The sequence below is a fragment of the Salvelinus alpinus genome, chromosome 1, assembly GCF_045679555.1.
Source record: "Salvelinus alpinus chromosome 1, SLU_Salpinus.1, whole genome shotgun sequence".
Taxonomy (NCBI): Eukaryota; Metazoa; Chordata; class Actinopteri; order Salmoniformes; family Salmonidae; genus Salvelinus; species Salvelinus alpinus.
In genome coordinates, this window is record NC_092086.1 from 50,305,975 (window position 1) to 50,329,038 (window position 23,064).

General features: G+C 45.2%; 1 protein-coding gene across 2 annotated transcripts in view; it reads left to right on the plus strand.

Moving 5' to 3' along the window:
- LOC139579119 (LIM and SH3 domain protein 1-like) overlaps window positions 1–23,064 on the plus strand; it is a 42,338-nt gene that overhangs the window by 16,703 nt on the left and 2,571 nt on the right. For both annotated transcript variants that reach the window (XM_071407411.1, XM_071407422.1), the window contains exons 3-5: window positions 1,095–1,179; window positions 17,086–17,193; window positions 22,730–22,808. In XM_071407411.1, coding sequence (XP_071263512.1) covers window positions 1,095–1,179; window positions 17,086–17,193; window positions 22,730–22,808 — 272 coding nt within the window. The remainder of the gene's footprint in view (window positions 1–1,094; window positions 1,180–17,085; window positions 17,194–22,729; window positions 22,809–23,064) is intronic.

Sequence of the window (23,064 nt, forward strand, 5' to 3'; positions counted from 1 at the left end):
TGTCCCTTTTCTAGACCAGTGTCCCTTTTCTAGACCAGTGGTTCTCAAAGTGGAGGTCCCGAAAAGGTTTTGGGGGATCATCAGTGTGAATCTGGATGGGGGGAAAATACATTTTTTCCCCTTCATTGTAATAGCCTCCATTTACGTTTGTATTTTATATTGATACCTTTGCCTATTCGACCTGGTTACTAACATACGCTTAGAGTATTGCATCAAATGATTGTCTCAAAAACATAATCTGTGCTTCAGAACCAAGAAATTGTGCGTCTTGATTGTTGCCCAATGACCAGTCATCAGCATTGGTGTGCAAAGGCGGGAAAGCGTATATCCAGATTAGTGACTAGAAAGCACTTGCCTGGCAAAAACAGTGAGTTTATATCATCCACATAAAATACACTTCAGCAATCTGTATTAGTCGCGTCTTTGCAACAGCAATAGGCTACCTGGTGATTTCATTGATCATTTTCATATTTCAGATGGGCCTAGTTTGAGTGTGTTGTCATTATATACCTCAGTGGTGGTCCTCGTTGTATGTCTGAAGATGGCTGTAACATCACACTACCTTCAATACTTATGGGACGAAGATGTAACATTCTGGCAAATGAATTACGATATTTGTGAGGACGAGGAAAGCTACAGACAGATCATGCTTCCTATCCGGTCCTGTAACCCGCGCTGCATACAGGTAGGCCGTATGATGCTGCTTGGCCTGGACTCCAGAGAGGTAACGTGTAATCCCTCGTTCTTATTGGCTGCTAACATGAATGACATTCAGTTCAAAATGCAGGTGTAAAACTCATTTCTGTGTCTGAAGTCTACAAAACAACGAAACACGACAAAGTCTACACCTGTTGTGTTCGGCGCGTGTGACAAATAACATTTCATTTGATTCATCTTGTGTTTTAGGGCTGTAATAACGGGTTACATTTGCGCAATGCACAGCGATTTGTGCACGTGCGTGAGAGCAGGTCGCGAGCTTTGAACCACTCTCTTTTTGGGGGTCGGCGGTCAAAAGGTGTGAGAACCACAGTTCTAGATGGTGTGAATGCCCTGTGCTAATGTTTTTTTCCTCCCTCTCCTGTGCGTTTTTACAGACACTACCCCAAGACAAACTTTACCTGCGTGGCCGACACTCCCGAGAACCTCCGCCTCAAACAGCAGAGCAAGATGCAGAGCCAGGTAACTAGCTACTCACCAGAACACACCCTTCCTATTCCCTTTTACACACAGGTAATCCCAGTTCACAGGCCTCATAAGACCGTCAGTGTGGAAGTAATTAATGATCCTCATATTGAAATTGTTTATGATGATCTATGATGCTGTAATGATCTATGATGATGCTCTGGCTCTAATGATCTATGATGATGCTCTAATGATTTATGATGATGCTCTAATGATTTATGATGATGCTCTAATGATTTATGATGATGCTCTAATGATTTATGATGATCCTCTAATGATCTATGATAGGGCTGGGCAGTATACCGTATTTTACTATATACTAGTATTGATGCAGGGACCGGTTTGGGTTTTTATTTTACTTTCTATACCGGTATTTGAATGCTTGGTTTGTTAATTGTGATACGCCGTGTGTAATGTCCATTTTTATAGTTTACTTCGTTACTTGAGTCATCTCTCTCCGCTCTTTCTCTCCGTGCCACTTTCCACACAGACCTAGCCACGCCCCCTGTCACTCAAGGAACGCATTTGATGTTCCTCAACCACGAGACACTTGCGTTCGGTCTGCATGGTCAATGTTGACGACAACAATGCTGTTTTCACTTTGCTTCTTAATATAAATCCACTAGCGTTCTAGAATGACACTTAGTTTGTGTTTCTTACATCCGCAAACAGCTAGTTTTTATTTTCTTAGCAAGTTGCCCTAAATCTTGTGAGACTCTTAATTGTTAGTCGCTAATGCTAATAACTAGCTAATAAATGTACTGAGTAAGAGCAAACGTAGCTAGCTAATACAGCAATGGTGTAGACCTAAATCAGCATGTTTGTGCCACCGTATCTTCTAAATTAAAGAGGAATATGCAAAGCAAGAATATGTTAGCTACATGAAGTAGCTAAGAGAAAACATGCAATGTAGCCAAAGCTTATAGGGTCCGCTAGGAAACTCTTATCAACACTTTAGTTCCTACCTTGTCACAATAACTCCTCCCTGGCATTTTAATTCATTGTCATCTCAAACATCACTGTATTCAAAGTGCCCACTATTATATTCTAACTATAGAATTACAATAGTCATTCTATTTCCATGATACCAACAGTTTTGCTCTAATTCGCAAGTCAAATCGCAATTGCAAAATCTGGTTAAAAATAAGTCCTAGATTATTTGCCCACATCGTGCAGCCCTATGTGGCAGTGTGGAAATTATCACAATTGAGCAGTGGTGTAAAAATACTTTCAAGTACTACATATATATTTTTTTTTGTATCTGTACTTTACTATTTTTTTTTTTGACAACTTTTACTATTACTTCACTACATTCCTTAAGAAAATACTGTACATTTTACTCCATACATTTTCCCTGACACCCAAAAGTACTCGTTACATTTTGAATGCTTAGCAGGACAAGAAAATGGTCCAATTCGCGCACTTTTCAAGAGAACATCCCTGGTCATCTACTGCCTCTGATCTGGAGGACTCACTAAACACACATGCTTTGTTTGTAAATGATGTCTGAGTGTTGTCTGAGTGTTGGAGCGTGCCCCTGGCTATCTGTAAAAAAGATAATGGTGCCATCTGGTTTGCTTAATATAAGGAATTTGAAATGATTTATACTTTTACTTTTGATACTTAAGTATATTTCAAACCAAATACTTTTAGACTTTTCTCAAGTAGTATTTTACTGGGTGACTTTTACTTGAGTCATTTTCTATTAAGGTATCTTTACTCAAGTATGACAATTGGCTACCTTTTCCACCACTGCAATTGAGTGCAGGAAATGCAGAAATGATAAAAGTGCTGAAATTTGTTTTGGTTGAATTGAACAGTATAAAACCATCAGAATGGAGAAATACATTTGAAGTGATTTCAATGAGTATGTATTGCCACCCTAGGATCACTCACTACTCATAAAGCAAATGTACAACTTTTATTATTCAAAAACTAAAAATACAGTCATGCCATCCATTTAAAAAATATATTTTTAAAATATTTTCTCCATATCGCCCAGCGATATGATGATGCTCTGGCTCTAATGATCTATGATTCTCTAATGATCTATGATGATGCTCTGGCTCTAATGATCTATGATTCTCTAATGATCTATGATTCTCTAATGATCTATGATGATGCTCTGGCTCTAATGATCTATGATGCTCTAATGAGCTATGATAATCATTCCTATTTGTGGAGACATTCCTTTAAACTGCTAGGATTTGTTGTCTCTCTCCTCCCACATGTTAGCATGTAGTCATCCTCTATCTTCCTGCTTGGTTCTCTGCCTGTGTCGTTGCTGATTCTCCTCCAGTCATGGTTCTCCTTTTCCTCCCCTCCCCCGCTTTCTCCTCCCACTCTTCTCTTTTCCCTCTTTCGTTCATTCATATTTTACCTCCCCCAGAAGAGACAAAGTCCCCCCCTCTTTATGACGAAGAGCCTGTCTCTATTAGCATTCATCTCGTTTCCTTCCTCTTCAGATTTCACTTCTATCTCTTCCTCCTCTGACCTCCCTCCCTCCTGTATCAGTGTCTTTCTGTCTCTTCCTTTCTCTCTCGTTTTCTTTCTCTCCCTCTCGTAAAGAGGTGTAAACAGACCTCCCTACCCTGCTACCATAGCAATAGGGTTCCCGTGGCAACACTGCGGGCAGTGGTGAGGGGATAGAGAAGCGGCCCCAGTTCGCCACACACACACACCCTCCACCTCCATTCGCCACTCTAACACTCGAATGATGAGCTAGCATGGACACACACACATGGACGTACAGTAGCTAGCGACAGACAGACACACACACACTTGCATGTTCACAGTTTCCGAGACACACGGCCAGTTTGAGTCAGAGGTTATTTCCTGTCTACTCCTCTAATACTCTATGACAGGGCCTCTGCTACGGCCACACACAGTATGGTCAGGAAACGTCTATGGGAGGCTCACAAAGGACCCTTAGTCAGCCACAGTTACATGGTGTATTCCCCACACACACTTACTCAACTCACACAGCTACATTTATAAATCCTTTAGTTTATATTAATAATCATGTTCTCAAGTGTGATTATTATACGTATTTAGGATCACAGGTTATTAGTAGTTTGTTGAACAGACTAACACCCCATGTAGAAAAACACCATCTGTGCCGGTCTCTCTCTTCCCTCTGATTTCCCCCCCCCCCAATATATATCTCACACACACTCTTTCTCCACCAGCTCTCTTTGCCACAAGAGTCATGTGGACTGGAAGCGATAGTCCGACTCAGCCCTGATGCCCCCTCACTAGTGTGTCTCTCTCGTTCCATCTCTTTCTCTGTATAAAGTGAGAGGATGACTAGAAGACTAGATTTGGAGAAATGGCCACTGCGGTCAGTCAGTCCAGACCCATGCTGATTAATAGCACCGCCACCAATCCGGATTACATGCAGAGGGGATGGGCGTGTGTTTGTTTCTCTCTGTGAGTGTGCGTGTGTCGGGGTTAGCTGTGGATTAGCAGCCATACTTGACTGACTGTCCCAGTGTATGTAGTCTGCTAACCAGCTCCCAGGGGGCTCCAAGAGGACTGGGAGGATCCTAGAAGTCCAGTAAAACAAACAGATTGAAGCAACATGGCCACACAGCGATGAGACCAGACACATACACACACACACAGAGGAGGCTAATGAGACCACTGACAGATGCTGGAGCCTAGTATCTCCGGCAGCAACCTACAGAGAAGATCAACCAGCTCCACATCTCTTGGGTGGATGCCAATCCGTGGTGTCACAAACCTGGTTCGATTCTGCTACGTGTAAACAACACACAGCCTACATCATATGAGAACGTGCAGTAGCTCTAAAACGGACAAACACACACCACCAACTCTTTAGTGCACAGAGAGCAAATTTCCAATCATCTTATTATAGCAATAACAGGTGACCCAGTTTGGATATTCTGGTCAGGTTTTTTTCCCCCCTCTCTCAAAATAGACTGTTATTCTGGTACTTCCTGTGATAGAAGGCTGATTTCTATTGGCCAGGCTCTGAGGCCTGGTGGCAGATCTGGACATGGTTTGGAGAGAGTTGGGGGGGATTTGGGGGTATTGAGAAGACTGGGGGTGAAAGGTTATGAGAGACAGTTGGCCCTAATACAACTGTCTGGAAAATGCATTGGTTTGTCCTACTGCTAGAACAGGAGAGTGGGGGTGTACAGTTGAAGTCGGAAGTTGACGTACACTTAGGTCGGAGTCATTAAAACTAGTTTTTCAACCACTCCACAAATTTCTTGTTAACAAACTATAGTTTCGGCAAGTCGGTTAGGACATCTACTTTGTGCGTGACACAAGTCATTTTTCCAACAATTGTTTACAGACGGATTATTTCACTTATAATTCACTGTATCACAATTCCAGTGGGTCAGAAGTTTACATACACTAAGTTGACTGTGCCTTTAAATAACTTGGAAAATTCCAGAAAATGATGTCATGGCTTTAGAAGCTTCTGATAGGCTAATTGACATCATTTGAGTCAGTTGGAGGTGTACCTGTGGATGTGTTTCAAGGTCTACCTTCAAACTCATTGCCTCTTTGCTTGACATCATGGGAAAATCAAAAGAAATCAGCCAAGCCCTCAGAGAAAAAAATTGTAGACCTCCACAAGTCTGGTTCATCCTTGGGAGCAATTTCCAAATGCCTGAAGGTACCACGTTCATCTGTACAAACAATAGTACGCAAGTATAAACACCATGGGACCACGCAGCCGTCATACCGCTCAGGGAGGAGACGCGTTCTGTCTCCTAGAGATGAACGTACTTTGGTGCGAAAAGTGCAACTCAATCCCAGAACAACAGCAAAGGACCTTGTGAAGATGCTGGAGGAAACTGGTACAAAACTATCTATATCCACAGTGAAACGAGTCCTACATCGGCATAACCTGAAATGCCGCTCAGCAAGGAAGAAGCCACTGTTCCAAAACTGCAATAAAAAAGCCAGACCACGGTTTGCAACTGCACATGGGGACAAAGATCGTACTTTTTGGAGAAATGTCATCTGGTTTGATGAAGCAAAAATAGAACTGTTTGGCCATAATGACCATCGTTATGTTTGGAGGAAAAAGGGGGAGGCTTGCAAGCCGAAGAACACCATCGGCAGCATCATGTTGTGGGGGTGCTTTGCTGCAGGAGGGACTTGTACACTTCACAAAATAGATGGCATCATGAGGCAGGAAAATTATGTGGATATATTGAAGCAACATCTCAAGACATCAGTTAAAGCTTGGTCACAAATTGGTCTTACAAATGGACAATGACCCCAAGCATACTTCCAAAGTTGTGGCAAAATGGCTTAAGGACAACAAAGTCAAAGTATTGGAGTGGCCATCACAAAGCCCTGACCTCAATCCCATAGAAAATGTGTGGGCAGAACTGAAAAAGCGTGTGTGAGCAAGGTGGCCTACAAACCTGACTCTGTTACACCAGCTCTGTCAGGAGGAATGGGCCGAAATTTACCCAACGTATTGTGAGAAGCTTGTGGAAGGCTACCCAAAACGTTTGACCCAAGTTAAACAATTTAAAGACAATGTTACCAAATACTTATTGAGTATATGTAAACTTCTGACCCACTGGGAATGTGATGATAAAAATAAAAGCTGAAATAAATCATTCGCTCTACTATTATTCTGACAATTCAAATTCTTAAAATAAAGTGGTGATCCTAACTGACCTAAGACAGGGAATTTTTTACTAGGATTAAATGTCAGGCATTGTGAAAAACTGAGTTCAAATGTATTTGGCTAAGGTGTATGTTAACTTCCGACTTCAACTGTATTTAGTAGACTACAGTAGGGGATTGACGGAAGATCTGAAAGGCAGTCAGCAGTGCTCAATTTGGTTGCCCCACTGTTATGATCACATACAGTGCATTCGGAAAGTATTCAGACCCCTGGACTTATTCCACATTTTGTTACATTGGTGCCTTATTCTAAAATCTGTTAAATTGTTTTTCCCCCCTCACCATTCTACACACACTATCCCATAATGACCAAGCAAAAACAGTTTTTTAAGAAAAGTTTGCAAATGTATATATTTATATAAAAAATAGCACATTTACATAAGTATTCAGACTCTTACTCAGTACTTTGTTGAAGCACCTTTGGCAGCGATTTAGTCTCGAGTCGTCTTGGGTACGACGCTACAAGCTTGGCACAACTGCATTTGGGAAATTTATCACATTCTTCTCTGCAGATCCTCTCAATCTCGTGTCAGGTTGGTTGGGAAGCGTCGCTGCACAGCTATTTTCAGGTCTCTCCAGATATGTTGGATCGGGTTCAAGTCCGGGCTCTGCCTGGGCCACTCAAGGACATTCAGAGACTTGTCCCGAAGCCACTACTGCGTTGTCTTGGCTGTGTGCTTAGGGTCATTGCCCTGTTGAAAGGTGAACCTTCGCCCCAGTCTGAGGTCTTGAGCGCTCTGGAGCAGGATTTCATCAAGGATCTCTCTGTACTTTGCTCCGTTCATCTTTTCCTCGATCCTGACTAGTCTCCCTATCCTTGCTTCTGAAAAACATCCCGACAACATGATGCTGCCACCACCATGCTTCACTGTAGGGATGGTGCCAGGTTTCCTCCAGTTGGCATTCAGGCTGGAGTTCAAGCTTGGTTTCATCAGACCAGAGAATCTTGATTCTCATGGTCTGTGAGTCCTTGAGGTGCCTTTTGTAAAACTCCAAGCGACTTGTCATGTGCCTTTTACTGAGGAGTGACCTCCGTCTAGCCACTCTACCATAAAGGCCTGATTTGGAGTGCTGCAGAGATGGTTGTCCTTCTGGATGGTTCTCCCATCTCCACAGAGGAACTCTAGAGCTCTGTCAGTGACCATCGGGGCTTTGTCACCTCCCTGACCAAGGCCCTTCTCCAATTGCTCAGTTTGGTCGGGCGGCCAGCTCTAGGGAGAGTCTTGGTGGTTCCAAACTTCTTCCATTTAAGAATGATGGAGGCCACTGTGCCTTCACACAATCCTGTCTCGGCGCTCTACGGACAATTCCTTCAACCTCATGGCTTGGTTTTTGCTCTGAAATGCACTGTCAACTGTGGGACCTTTATATAGACAGGTGTGTGCCTTTCCAAATCATGTCAAATCAATTGAATTTACCACAGGTGGACTCCAATCAAGTTGTAGAAACATCTCAAGGATGATCAATGGAAAAAGGATGCACCTGAGCTCAATTTCGAGTCGCATAGCAAAGGGTCTGAATACTTATGTAAATAAGTTATTTCTGTTTTTGTTTTTTTATAAATGTGCAAAGATTTCTACAAACCTGTTTTTGCTTTGTCATTATTGAGTATTGTGTGTAGATTGAGGAATGTTTTATTTAATCCATTTTAGAATAAGGCTGTAACGTAACAAAATGTGGAAAAAGTAAAGGAGTCTGAATACTTTCCAAATGCACTGTATGCCCAGAAATTCAAATTGGCTGTTTACTCGCAAAACATATGTACATTTTCTGTCTTCCACTTAAACACGAGAGGAACCAGAAAGATCAAATGTTGAAAAGAGAGAGGGTGTGTGTGTGTAGCCTATATTTAGTCATTTAGCACGAATGGGACCCACACGTCACACACATTGTGAATCATGGCCCATTCATCTCCTGCCTATCCTCACAAGATGTGGGGGGAGGGGGGGAGAGGACAGGTCAGCACTCTGTAGAGCTGTGTCAGTCAAACAGCAGTCAGGTGACCTGTGTGGTCAAGGAGCATTTAGAGCCGCAGACCCCGACCAACATGTCAGCATGGGTTCCAATCTGGCCCAGAGTGCACCTCTACCTAGTTTCCTGTCTACCAATAAAACCATAAAATACGTAGGGAGTGGGACTGCCCCAATCCTTAGAACAACGCTGGCTGGCAGGCTGGCTGGCTGTAAGAGATGAGTGTAGTCGTAGAAATACAATCTATATATTATAAGAGACTGGTCAGAGTGCTGCTTGGTAATGGATTACTGCAGCATGCTCTTCCAGGGGTGGGCAGGCGGGCGGATATTAGTTATTGGTGCAGTCTAGCACCAGAGAGAAGTGATTGTCAATGTTGACATGTTACTGGGACTGTTATGTTTCATAATGAACCTGAGTATGTACTTCTGTATGTGTTGGTAGTTAATTAGTGTGTTTGTTTACTGTAGTGTGTGTATGAATCCACAAGTGTTGCCTCAGTGGTACAGTAGGCCAGCTGTGTGTGAGGGAGAGCTGCTGTGTTCATTGTCATTAGAGTGATATCCATCTGATTCTACATGGGTTGGCCACTTCCTCTCATATTGAGGGTCACACTGGGAAGGGAGGGGTAAGCACGCACAACGGCCTATGCATCAGGGTTTCCGTTAACTGGTAATAGCCGGCTTTTAGCTGTAAATTATTGTTTTATAAATAGAAAAGCCGATAAATAAAATTGGCGCCGGCCAATTTTCCAGGAGAAGAAAAAATATAATTGCGAAATAATGCTCTTTTTTTTTTTTTTTACTATTTGGTGAAAATACCAGTCAATGTAAATACATTTGAATGGTTATTAGTCTATAGGTTAATTTGTATAACTTAGACAAATTTAAATTGCAGCATACATGTCAGACAGCATGAGAGCTGCTTCTGAAGCATCTCAAACAGCAAATGCATATGGTGCTTTAAAAACAACTGAGAACTTCAGGTCGGTAAGTCGGACTTCTAGAAAGAGGCCCGAGTTCCAGACTTTGGAATTCTGAGTTGGATGACTGTTCAAAACTAGTTTCCCCAGTGGGAGCTAGTTAGTTTCCCCCCCCCCCCCCACAAAGTTCCCAGTTGACGTCAATGCACTGAAGTCAGATATTTCCCAGTTCCGAGTTGTTTTGAACATGGCAATAGGCAACGGAAGTTATGCTTCATCAGTGTATCACACACCACTTTGCATTGAGCTGGAGGCAGTATGCATTTTGAAAACATACTTAATTGTTTGAAACCTGAACGTTTTACTACATAAACTCAGCAAAAAAAGAAGCGTCCTCTCACTGTCAACTGCATTTTATTTTCAACAAACTTAACATGTGTAAATATTTGAATGAGAATAACAAGTTTCAACAACTGAGACATAAACTGAACAAGTTCCACAGACATGTGACTAACAGAAATGGAATGATGTGTCCCTGAACAAAGGGGGGGTCAAAATCAAAAGTAACAGTCAGTATCTGGTGTGGCCACCAGCTGCATTAAGTACTGCAATGCATCTCCTCATGGACTGCACCAGATTTGCCAGCTCTTGCTGTGAGATGTTACCACACTCATCCACCAAGGCACCTGCAAGTTCCCGGACATTTCTGGGGGGAATGGCCCTAGCCCTCACCCTCTGATCTAACAGGTCCCAGAGGTGCTCAATGGGATTGAGATCCTGGCTCTTCGGTGGCCATGGCAGAAGACGGGCATTCCTGTCTTGCAGGAAATCATGCACAGAACGAACAGTATGGCTATTGTCATTGTCATGCTGGAGGGTAATGTCAGGATGAGCCTGCAGAAAGGGTACCACATGAGGGAGGAGGATGTCTTCCCTGTAACGCACAGCGTGGAGATTGCCCGCAATGACAACAAGCTCAGTCCGATGATGCTGTGACACATCGCCCCAGACCATGACTGATCCTCTAAATCGATCCTGCTCCGGAGTACAGGCCTCGGTGTAATGCTCATTCCTTTGACGATAAACGCGAATCCGACCATCACCCCTGGTGAGAGAACCGTGACTCGTCAGTGAAGAGCACTTTTTGCCAGTCCTGTCTGGTCAAGCGACGGTGGGTTTGTGCCCATAGGCGACGTTGTTGCCGATGATGTATGGTGAGGACCTCCTTACAACAGGCCTACAAGACCTCAATCCAGCCTCTCTCAGCCTATTGCGGACAGTCTGTGCACTGATGGAGGGATTGTGCGTTCCTGGTGTAACTCAGGCAGTTGTTGCCATCCTGTACCTGTCCCGCAGGTGTGATGTTCGGATGTACCGATCCTGTGCAGGTGTTACACGTGGGCTGCCACTGCGGGGACGATCAGCTGTCCGTCCTGTCTCCCTGTGACACTGTCTTAGGCGTTTCACAGTACGGACATTGCAATTTATTGCCCTGGCCACAGCTGCAGTCTGCCTAAGGCACGTTCACGCAGATGAGCAGGGACCCTGGGCATCTTTCTTTTGGTATTTTTCAGAGTCAGTAGAAAGGCCTCTAGTGTCCTAAGTTTTCATAACTGTAACCTTAATTGCCTACCGTCTGTAAGCTGTTAGTGTCATAATGACTGTTCCACAGGTGCATGTTCATTAATTGTTTATGGTTCATTGAACAAGCATGGGAAACCCGTACAATGAAGATCTGTGAAGTTATTTGGATTTTTACATTTACATTTACATTTACATTTAAGTCATTTAGCAGACGCTCTTATCCAGAGCGACTTACAAATTGGTGCATTCACCTTATGATATCCAGTGGAACAACCACTTTACAATAGTGCATCTAACTCTTTTAAGGGGGGGGGGGGGTTAGAAGGATTACTTTATCCTATCCTAGGTATTCCTTAAAGAGGTGGGGTTTCAGGTGTCTCCGGAAGGTGGTGATTGACTCCGCTGACCTGGCGTCGTGAGGGAGTTTGTTCCACCATTGGGGTGCCAGAGCAGCGAACAGTTTTGACTGGGCTGAGCGGGAACTGTACTTCCTCAGAGGTAGGGAGGCGAGCAGGCCAGAGGTGGATGAACGCAGTGCCCTTGTTTGGGTGTAGGGCCTGATCAGAGCCTGAAGGTACGGAGGTGCCGTTCCCCTCACAGCTCCGTAGGCAAGCACCATGGTCTTGTAGCGGATGCGAGCTTCAACTGGAAGCCAGTGGAGAGAGCGGAGGAGCGGGGTGACGTGAGAGAACTTGGGAAAGTTGAACACCAGACGGGCTGCGGCGTTCTGGATGAGTTGTAGGGGTTTAATGGCACAGGCAGGGAGCCCAGCCAACAGCGAGTTGCAGTAATCCAGACGGGAGATGACAAGTGCCTGGATTAGGACCTGCGCCGCTTCCTGCGTGAGGCAGGGTCGTACTCTGCGAATGTTGTAGAGCATGAACCTACAGGAACGGGTCACCGCCTTGATGTTAGTTGAGAACGACAGGGTGTTGTCCAGGATCACGCCAAGGTTCTTAGCACTCTGGGAGGAGGACACAATGGAGTTGTCAACCGTGATGGCGAGATCATGGAACGGGCAGTCCTTCCCCGGGAGGAAGAGCAGCTCCGTCTTGCCGAGGTTCAGCTTGAGGTGGTGGTCCGTCATCCACACTGATATGTCTGCCAGACATGCAGAGATGTGATTCACCACCTGGTTATCAGAGGGGGGAAAAGAGAAGATTAATTGTGTGTCGTCTGCATAGCAATGATAGGAGAGACCATGTGAGGATATGACAGAGCCAAGTGACTTGGTGTATAGCGAGAATAGGAGAGGGCCTAAAACAGAGCCCTGGGGGACACCAGTGGTGAGAGCACGTGGTGCGGAGACAGATTCTCGCCACGCCACCTGGTAGGAGCGACCTGTCAGGTAGGACGCAATCCAAGCGTGGGCCGCGCCGGAGATGCCCAGCTCGGAGAGGGTGGAGAGGAGGATCTGATGGTTCACAGTATCAAAGGCAGCCGATAGGTCTAGAAGGATGAGAGCAGAGGAGAGAGAGTTAGCTTTAGCAGTGCGGAGCGCCTCCGTGACACAGAGAAGAGCAGTCTCAGTTGAATGACTAGTCTTGAAACCTGACTGATTTGGATCAAGAAGGTCATTCTGAGAGAGATAGCAGGAGAGCTGGCCAAGGACGGCACGTTCAAGAGTTTTGGAGAGAAAAGAAAGAAGGGATACTGGTCTGTAGTTGTTGACATCGGAGGGATCGAGTGTAGGTTTTTTCAGAAGGGGTGCAACTCTCGCTCTCTTGAAGACGGAAGGGACGTAGCCAGCGGTCAAGGATGAGTTGATGAGCGGGGTGAGGTAAGGGAGAAGGTCTCCGGAAATGGTCTGGAGAAGAGAGGAGGGGATAGGGTCAAGCGGGCAGGTTGTTGGGCGGCCGGCCGTCACAAGACGCGAGATTTCATCTGGAGAGAGAGGGGAGAAAGAGGTCAAAGCACAGGGTAGGGCAGTGTGAGCAGAACCAGCGGTGTCGTTTGACTTAGCAAACGAGGATCGGATGTCGTCGACCTTCTTTTCAAAATGGTTGACGAAGTCATCAGCAGAGAGGGAGGAGGGGGGAGGAGGGGGAGGAGGATTCAGGAGGGAGGAGAAGGTGGCAAAGAGCTTCCTAGGGTTAGAGGCAGATGCTTGGAATTTAGAGTGGTAGAAATTGGCTTTAGCAGCAGAGACAGAAGAGGAGAATGTAGAGAGGAGGGAGTGAAAGGATGCCAGGTCCGCAGGGAGGCGAGTTTTCCTCCATTTCCGCTCGGCTGCCCGGAGCCCTGTTCTGTGAGCTCGCAATGAGCCACGGAGCAGGAGGGGAGGACCGAGCCGGCCTGGAGGATAGGGGACATAGAGAGTCAAAGGATGCAGAAAGGGAGGAGAGGAGGGTTGAGGAGGCAGAATCAGGAGATAGGTTGGAGAAGGTTTGAGCAGAGGGAAGAGATGATAGGATGGAAGAGGAGAGAGTAGCGGGGGAGAGAGAGCGAAGGTTGGGACGGCGCGATACCATCCGAGTAGGGGCAGTGTGGGAAGTGTTGGATGAGAGCGAGAGGGAAAAGGATACAAGGTAGTGGTCGGAGACTTGGAGGGGAGTTGCAATGAGATTAGTGGAAGAACAGCATCTAGTAAAGATGAGGTCAAGCGTATTGCCTGCCTTGTGAGTAGGGGGGGAAGGTGAGAGGGTGAGGTCAAAAGAGGAGAGGAGTGGAAAGAAGGAGGCAGAGAGGAATGAGTCAAAGGTAGACGTGGGGAGGTTAAAGTCACCCAGAACTGTGAGAGGTGAGCCATCCTCAGGAAAGGAACTTATCAGGGCGTCAAGCTCATTGATGAACTCTCCAAGGGAACCTGGAGGGCGATAAATGATAAGGATGTTAAGCTTGAAAGGGCTGGTAACTGTGACAGCATGGAATTCAAAGGAGGCGATAGACAGATGGGTCAGGGGAGAAAGAGAGAATGTCCACTTGGGAGAGATGAGGATCCCAGTGCCACCACCCCGCTAACCAGAAGCTCTCGGGGTGTGCGAGAACACGTGGGCAGACGAGGAGAGAGCAGTAGGAGTAGCAGTGTTATCAGTGGTAATCCATGTTTCCGTCAGTGCCAAGAAGTCGAGGGACTGGAGGGAAGCATAGGCTGAGATGAACTCTGCCTTGTTGGCCGCAGATCGGCAGTTCCAGAGGCTGCCTGAGACCTGGAACTCCACGTGGGTCGTGCGCGCTGGAACCACCAGGTTAGAATAGCAGCGGCCACGCGGTGTGAAGCGTTTGTATGGTCTGTGCAGAGAGGAGAGAACAGGGATAGACAGACACATAGTTGACAGGCTACAGAAGAGGCTACGCTAATGCAAAGGAGATTGGAATGACAAGTGGACTACACGTCTCGAATGTTCAGAAAGTTAAGCTTACGTTGCAAAAAATCTTATTGACTAAAATGATATAGTACTGCTGGCTGGTGAAATAGGCTAGCTAGCAGTGGCTGCGTTGTTGACTTTGTTTGAAAGTGTAGCTGGCTAGGTAACCTCTAACTGGCTAGGTAACCTCGACAATTACTCTAGACTACACAATTATCTTGGATACAAAGACGGCTATGTAGCCAGCTAAGATCAAACAAATCAAACTGTTGTACTGTAATGAAATGAAATGTAATACTACCTGTAATACTACCTGTGGAGCAAAGCGGAATGCAACTACTCGCTCCAAACCAAACCGGAAGTGCGTATCGTAGAGGGAGAGGCAATAGAAGTGTTGTTTCTTGTATTATTGTCTTTTGTGTCTTTAGAGGACTGCTTCACCTTAATGTCCCCTTTCCCTTTTCTTCTGTCCTTATTTTGTCCCACTTTGTCCCTTCTTTGTCCCTTCTTCTCTTCTGCCAACTAGACACTCCTTGTTAGCTAGCTAGCTTCTTTCAGGAATGTCCCTAGCAACTGCCTAGCAACAGGTAAACAACTTAGCTAGCTAAGAAAACGGTATAATTTTATGAAGAATTGTTACTTTTTCAAAAGCCTTTCTTCTTTGTTTGCTGCTTGTTTGGTCTCCTATTCAGTTTGCAGTTTTCTTTTGATTTTTTTCGATGTACTTTACTCTAAAAAAACATTTAAATTTCAATATTTGTAGGAGCTCATCTTTTCAACTGCTGCTGCTTAATTTGGAACTCCGGAACAGGAGTTCATTTACGAATTTCCTTTGAAAGACCGGGTCCTGAAAAGGGACGTTTCTTTTTTTGCTGAGTTTATTATGAGGCATGTCCTACCTTGTTTCAAAGTAGCCTAGCCAAAATCGTGCAACTATTTTAAATAAACTTTCTTTAATTGGCCAGTATCCAAAGGCACAATTTTAGTCGTATTAGCAACCCATGCTAGTTGTTGAATATTAGATCTCCCCTCTTTCTTAATGTCTAACGGATGTTTTCATCTTTCACATCAAACTACTCACATGTGCGGTGCGTTTTCCCGCTAATTGCAATTTGGAACGAACATTTGCGCGTGTCCTACTGCCTTGTGCGCGTTGCTGCAATTTTATAATGTTACGAATGAAGAGTATCAACATTTTAAGCTAAATATTCTGATCTGTTTCATCAGACTCATTGCTTTTAAAAAAATAAATATTTTTTTTTATATGTAGCCTAGGCCTACTGGTTGTATGGATTTGGGATCTATCATCCCACAACAATCCCAGAATCTGTTTGGAATAGGATATTTCTTTCTCAACAAACTGATCAATAGTATAGATCAACTTTTTCTACTATGGGGGATAGTAGATTGACATAGGCTAGTGATTTTCCTGTTCATTAGGCCTACATGTCTTGTTGGCTGAGGTGCCCTCTGTTGTACACACACCTCCTGGTGTGACCTTATTAGGCTATGTCAGCACATCCTGTGTGTATGGTCTCACTGCCCTGGCAACAGGAAGTGCCTGTCACCACCACGTCTGAGGGAGGGAGGGCGGGCCGCGCACGCTAAAAATCATTGAAACTATAGCCTGTATTTACATTTCATGTCTAGTTATATGTACATATAACTAATCTTAATTAGCTCGTGCTCCTGCACATCAACTCGGTGCTGGTACCCTGTGTATACAGCCATGTTATCGTTACGCATTGTGTATTTATTACTTGTTATTGCTTTTCTATTTTCTCTGCATTGCTTGCACCCGTAAGTAAGCATTCCACTGTTAGTCTACACCTGTTGTTGCTGATGTAAAAATGGCTCTATAAATACATTTGATTTGTTTTCAAAGCGTGTACCGAAATAAAATGTGATTTTGATCTTATTTTTGACTTCTTTGAAACGTTTTGACTCTATTGACGTGTGTGAGGATTTACAATGACTATACAGTGTGGTCTGACCGGGTGTGTGTGTGAGGATTTACAATGACTATACGGTGTGGTCTGACCGGGTGTGTGTGTGAGGATTTACAATGACTATACAGTGTGGTCTGACCGGGTGTGTGTGTGAGGATTTACAATGACTATACAGTGTGGTCTGACCGGGTGTGTGTGTGAGGATTTACAATGACTATACAGTGTGGTCTGACCGGGTGTGTGTGTGAGGATTTACAATGACTATACGGTGTGGTCTGACCGGGTGTGTGTGTGAGGATTTACAATGACTATACAGTGTGGTCTGACCGGGTGTGTGTGTGAGGATTTACAATGACTATACAGTGTGGTCTGACCGGGTGTGTGTGAGGATTTACAATGACTATACAGTGTGGTCTGACCGGGTGTGTGTGTGAGGATTTACAATGACTATACGGTGTGGTCTGACCGGGTGTGATTGTGTGTGTTCCAGGTGCAGTACAAGGAGGAGTTTGAGAAGAACAAAGGGAAAGGTTTCAGTGCTGTGGCCGACACGCCGGAGATGCAGAGAATCAAGAAAACCCAGGACCATATCAGCAACGTACGTCTGTCCGTCAACACTCACACGCCGTACCGATCACAGTACAGGATCAACAACCAGTCCTTCTCTCTCCCTCCCCCTCAGGTTGTCTCAAATGGAACCCTGGTCAAAGTAGTGCACTATAGGGATCAGGGTGCCATTTGGGAGTCAGGCCTACACTGCCCACCCACTAAATATTCTGAGTGGGTGCCAATTATCACAAGTGCCCAGCCTTTGTACGGGTGCATGCCTGTCTTTTTATCTCATCTATATATATATATATATATATATATATATATATATATTATTATTTTTTTTTTTTTTTTTTATATATACTAGTGTGTATATATATATATATATATACAAAAGTATGTGCACAACTGCTCATCGAACATCTCATACCAAAATCATGAGCCTTAATATGGAGTTGGTCCCCCCCTGCTGCTATATCAGCCTTCACTCTGTTGGGAAGGCTTTCCACTAGTTGTTGCAACATTGCTGCGGGGACTTGCTTCCATTCAGCCACGAGCATAAATGAGGTCGGGCACTGATTTTGGGGATTAGGCCTGGCTCGCAGTCCGCGTTCCAATTCATCCCAAAGGTGTTCGATGGGGTCGAAGTCAGGGCTCTGTGCAGGCCAGTCAAGTTCTTCCACACCGATCTCGACAAACCAATTCTGTATGGACCTTGCTTTTTGCACAGGGGCGTTGTCATGCTGAAACAGGAAAGGGAACTTCCCCAACTGTTACCACAAGTTGGAAGCACAGAATTGTCTAGAATGTCATTGTATGCTGTAGCGTTAAGATTTCCCTTCACTGGAACTAAGGGGTCTATCCCGAGCCATGAAAAACAACCCCAGACCATTATTCCTCTTCCACCAAACTTTACAGCTGGCACTATACATTGGGGCAGGTAGCGTTCTCCTGGCATCCACCAAACCCAGATTCATCAGTCAGACTGCCAGATGGTGAGGTGTGATTCATTACTCCAGAGAACACAATTCCACTGCTTCAGAGTCCAATGGCAGCGAGGTTTACACCACTCCAGCTGACGCTTGGCAATGCACGTGGTGATCTTAGGCTTATATGCAACTGCTCGGCCATGGAAACCCATTTCATGAAGCTCCCGACCAAAGTTTGTGCTGACTTTGCTTCCAGAAGCAGATTGGAAATCAGTGAGTGTTTCACTCGAGAACAGATGATTTTTAAGAGCTTCAGCACACAGCGGTCCCGTTCTGTGCGCTTGTGTGGTCTACCACTTCGCGGCTGAGCCGTTGTTGCTCCTAGACGTTTCCACTTCACAATAACAGCACTTACAGTTGACCGGGGCAGGTCTAGTAGGGCAGAACTTTGACTAACGGACTTGTTGGAAAGGTGGCATCCTATGACTGTGCCACATTGGAAGTAACTGAGCTCTTCAGTAAGGCCATTCTACTGCCGATGTTTGTCTATGGAGTTTGCATGGCTTTGTGCTCGATTTTATACACCTGTCAGCAACAGGTGTGGCTGAAATAGCCGAATCCACGAATTTCAAGGAGTGTCCACATACTTTTAGCCATTTAGTATGTGTGTGTTTTATGTCGTCGCGGCCAAAAGTTTTGAGAATGACACAAATATTAATTTTCACAAAGTTTGCTGCTTCAGTGTCTTAAAATATTTTTGTCAGATGTTACTATGGAATACTGAAGTATAAATTACAAGCAATTGTCAAAGGCTTTTATTGACAATTACATGGAAGTTGATGCAGTGTGTCAATATTTGCAGTGTTGACCCTTCTTTTTCAAGACCTCTGCAATCTGCCCTGGCATGCTGTCAATTAACTTCTGGGCCACATCCTGACTGATGGCAGCCCATTCTTGCATAATCAATGCTTGGAGTTTGTCAGAATTTGTGGGTTTTTGTTTGTTCACACGCCTCTTGAGGATTGACCACCAGTTCTCGATGGGATTAAGGTCTGGGGAGTATCCTGGCCATGGACCCAAAATATTGATGTTTTGTTCCCCGAGCCACTTAGTTATCACTTTTGCCTTATGGCAAGGTGCTCCAACATGCTGGAAAAGGCATTGTTCCTCACCAGACTGTTCCTGGATGGTTGGGAGAAATTTATCTCCCAACCATCCAGTTGGTACCATTCTTTATTCATGGCTGTGTTCTTAGGCAAAATTGTGAGTGAGCCCACTCCCTTGGCTGAGAAGCAACCCCACACATGAATGGTCTCAGGATGCTTTACTGTTGGCATGACACAGGACTGATGGTAGCGCTCACCTCGTCTTCTCCGGACAAGCTTTTTTCCGGATGCCCCAAACAATCGGAAAGGGGATTCATCAGAGAAAATGACTTTACCCCAGTCCTCAGCAGTCCAATCCCTGTACCTTTTGCAGACTATCAGTCTGTCCCTGATGTTTTTCCTGGAGAGAAGTGGCTTCTTTGCTGCCCTTCTTGACACCAGGCCATCCTCCAAAAGTCTTCGCCTCACTGTGCGTGCAGATGCACTCACACCTGCCTGCTGCCATTCCTGAGCAAGCTCTGTACTGGTGGTGCCCCGATCCCGCAGCTGAATCAACTTTAGGAGACGGTCCTGGAGCTTGCTGGACTTTCTTGGGCGCCCTGAAGCCTTCTTCAAAACAATTGAAGACCTCTCCTTGAAGTTCTTGATGATCCGATAAATGGTTGATTGCACATCCTCCTTTTGAAGCTTCCAGTCTGTTATTCAAACTCAATCAGCATGACCGAGTGATCTCCAGCCTTGTCCTCGTCAACACTCACACCTGTGTTAACGAGAGAATCACTGACATGATGTCAGCTGGTCCTTTTTGTGGCAGGGCTGAAATGCAGTGGAAATGTTTTTTGGTGGATTCAGTTCATTTGCGTGGCAAAGAGGGACTTTGCAATTCATCCGATCACTCTTCATAACATTTTGGAGTATATGCAAATTGCCATCATACAAACTGAGGCAGCAGACTTTGTGGAAATTAATATTTGTGTCATTCTCAAAACTTTTGGCCACGACTATGTATTCATGCACCTCCTTACCACTCTGATGTGCAGATTGTCTCTTAGTCCAGAAGTGCTGTGTGAAGCCTGGGCACAAGGTTATGTTACTATGTCCCTCTGTGGTCCTCTGTTGCAGAAGGCTGCTGCCTAGGGCCTTGGTTGCTCTGGCAGACCAGGGACACCCATCCTGACATCGCAGCACATAGTTGCCCTGCTCGGTCTTCTCTAATGACTTAATGAGTGTGGAGGGTGTTGGTTAATTACTGCTTTCATACAGGAACAGATCCTGTGTGTCTGAGACGGTGGAAACAGACAGACACACACACTTATTACCGAACCACACACACACACACACACACACACACACACACACACACACACACACACACACACACACACACACACACACACACACACACACACACACACACACACACACAACACTTCTACAACCCCAGGCAAATAAAGGCAAATGCAGAGAAGAGAAACCTCATGAGAAGTCTGTTACAATGTCCCAGCTGTTAGCAGTGTGTGTGGACAGACCAAGCCAAGGGGCGCGGCTGATGATCTCTGTCTTTCTCTCCCTCCTTTCCCCACTTTCTCTCCCTCCTCCTCGGATGTACCCACACTCAGTAGGCCACAGAGAGACAGACATGTCCAGCTCTCTTTGAAATGTGAGATGTCCAACTCCAGCCCCCTCTCGTTCACAGCTGTCTGTCTGGATTAGTCCCTGTCTCCCTCTCTCCTTATCTCTCTGTCATATGACTCTAATTGACATTCATTGAGAACGTTCACTAAATTCTCCATCTCTCTCTCCCTTCCTACCTCGTTTTTACTTTCTACTGATTCATGTAGTGAAGGTTAAGAGGAAGGGGGGGCTCTTTTGTGTCCGGGAGTGGGACTGGCTTGGACTGGGATTTTCCTGTTACACACACACACACACACACACACACACACCATCTGTGTGCAACCTTCGCCTTCAAAACAAACAGAAGTAATGTCAGACACTCTCACGTAACATATTGAACATGTTGCTCGCTCTGTCTCGCATTAAAAAAACTGTCTTCTCAGTCACTGAACGCAATGTCCTCGCTCACACTTAACACTGGCATCTCCTCCACTTAACACTGGCATCTCCTCCACTTAACACTGGCATCTCCTCCACTTAACACTGGCATCTCCTCCACGTTAACACTGGCATCTCCTCCACTTAACACTGGCATCTCCTCCCCACGGCATCTCCTCCACTTAACACTGGCATCTCCTCCACTTAACACTGGCATCTCCTCCCTTACACTCACTCCTCTACCCACCCGGGGAGGGAGGGAGGGAGAGAGAGGGCAGAATCTAAGCTGTGAGTGTCAGTCTTATAATTCAGTCAGGCTGGGAATATGAGTAGGGCTGTTATACTGCAGTAAAGGATCCGTCTCTCTCAGGTTTATTGGTCATTTGGAGATTAATGCTGTCTGTCTCTCTCTGTGATGTTGGCTGGGTTGATATATTAGGTCTGCTGCTGCTGGTTGTGATGCAGCTTTGATTAACCTGAATAAACAAGGAAAGCATGTCCTGCCATCCAGGACCTCTATACCAGGCGGTGTCAGAGGAAGGCCCTAAAAATGGTCAGACTCCTGCCACCCTAGTCAAAGACTGTTCTCTCTGCTACTGCACGGCAAGCGGTACTGTAGCACCAAGTCTAGGTCCAAGAGGCTTCTAAACAGCTTCTACCCCCGAGGCATAAGACTCCTGAACATCAAATGGCTACCCAGACTATTTGCATTGCCCCCCCCCCCCTTTCACTCCTCTGCTACTCTGTTAGGCATAGTCACTTTAATAACTCTACCTACATGTACATATTACCTCGACTAACCGGTGCCCCCGCACATTGACTCTGTACCGGTACCCCCTGTACATAATCTCGTTATTGTTAATTTACTGCTGCTCTTTAACTACTTGTTATTTTTTAAACTGCATTGTTGGTTAGGGGCTTGTAACATTTAACTGTAAGGTCTTCAACTGTGGTATTCGGCGCATGTGACTAATAAAATTTGATTTGACATTCTCACCCACTATTTTTGTTAGGCATGATATATTTTGCACCATTCTTTTCTGTCTTCCTCCTTTGGGTCTCTGTTACTCTTTCAATTTCTTACCCTCGCTTTAGGGCTGTCTCTCTCTCTCTCTCCACTTTTTCTCATTTCACCTGTTCCTCGTGATGTGTCAGCAAGGGTTGCTAGGCAGCGCTGAGGTCACCCAACTTCCGGCTGTGATGTCATTTCCTGTGTCAGCAGGCCTATTGTAGAAACAGAAGCACATAGCCTAGCACTGTAGTGCCCCCCCTATTACACACGCAGCCCTACTGCCTGGGGAGGGATCTGGAGACACCTGCTGGACATGACAGGAACTGCACTTTATTTCCCTGCTCTAAATAGCTATCTGCTGGACTGGTACAGTCAACAGGATGCAATCGGGGTTTTGACGTCTGGGTATTATATCTAGTCACTCTGTGACATTTGTCATTTAGCTCTTATACAATGTAAATATAATGTGTGTGTGTGTGTACACAGATTAAGTACCATGAGGAGTTTGAGAAGAACAGGATGGGAGGAGAAATCCCATCTCCCCAGCCCAACAGCCCCAATCCAGGTACACATGCTGTCTCTCTCACACACACATACACACACACACACACACACACACACACAAACTATGAAAATACATTTATTAAAGATGCACGATGCCATTTCCTGCTAAAATTCCAATGGTTTGCCTAATTTCACAAGCAAGTAAAGTGTAGAGAATCATTGTACCATCTAAAATGTATTTTTCACGGCCAAAATTTGATTACATTTTGCAGCTTTAACATCAGTGAGAGTAGACAAATGGTTACATTTATCTATGG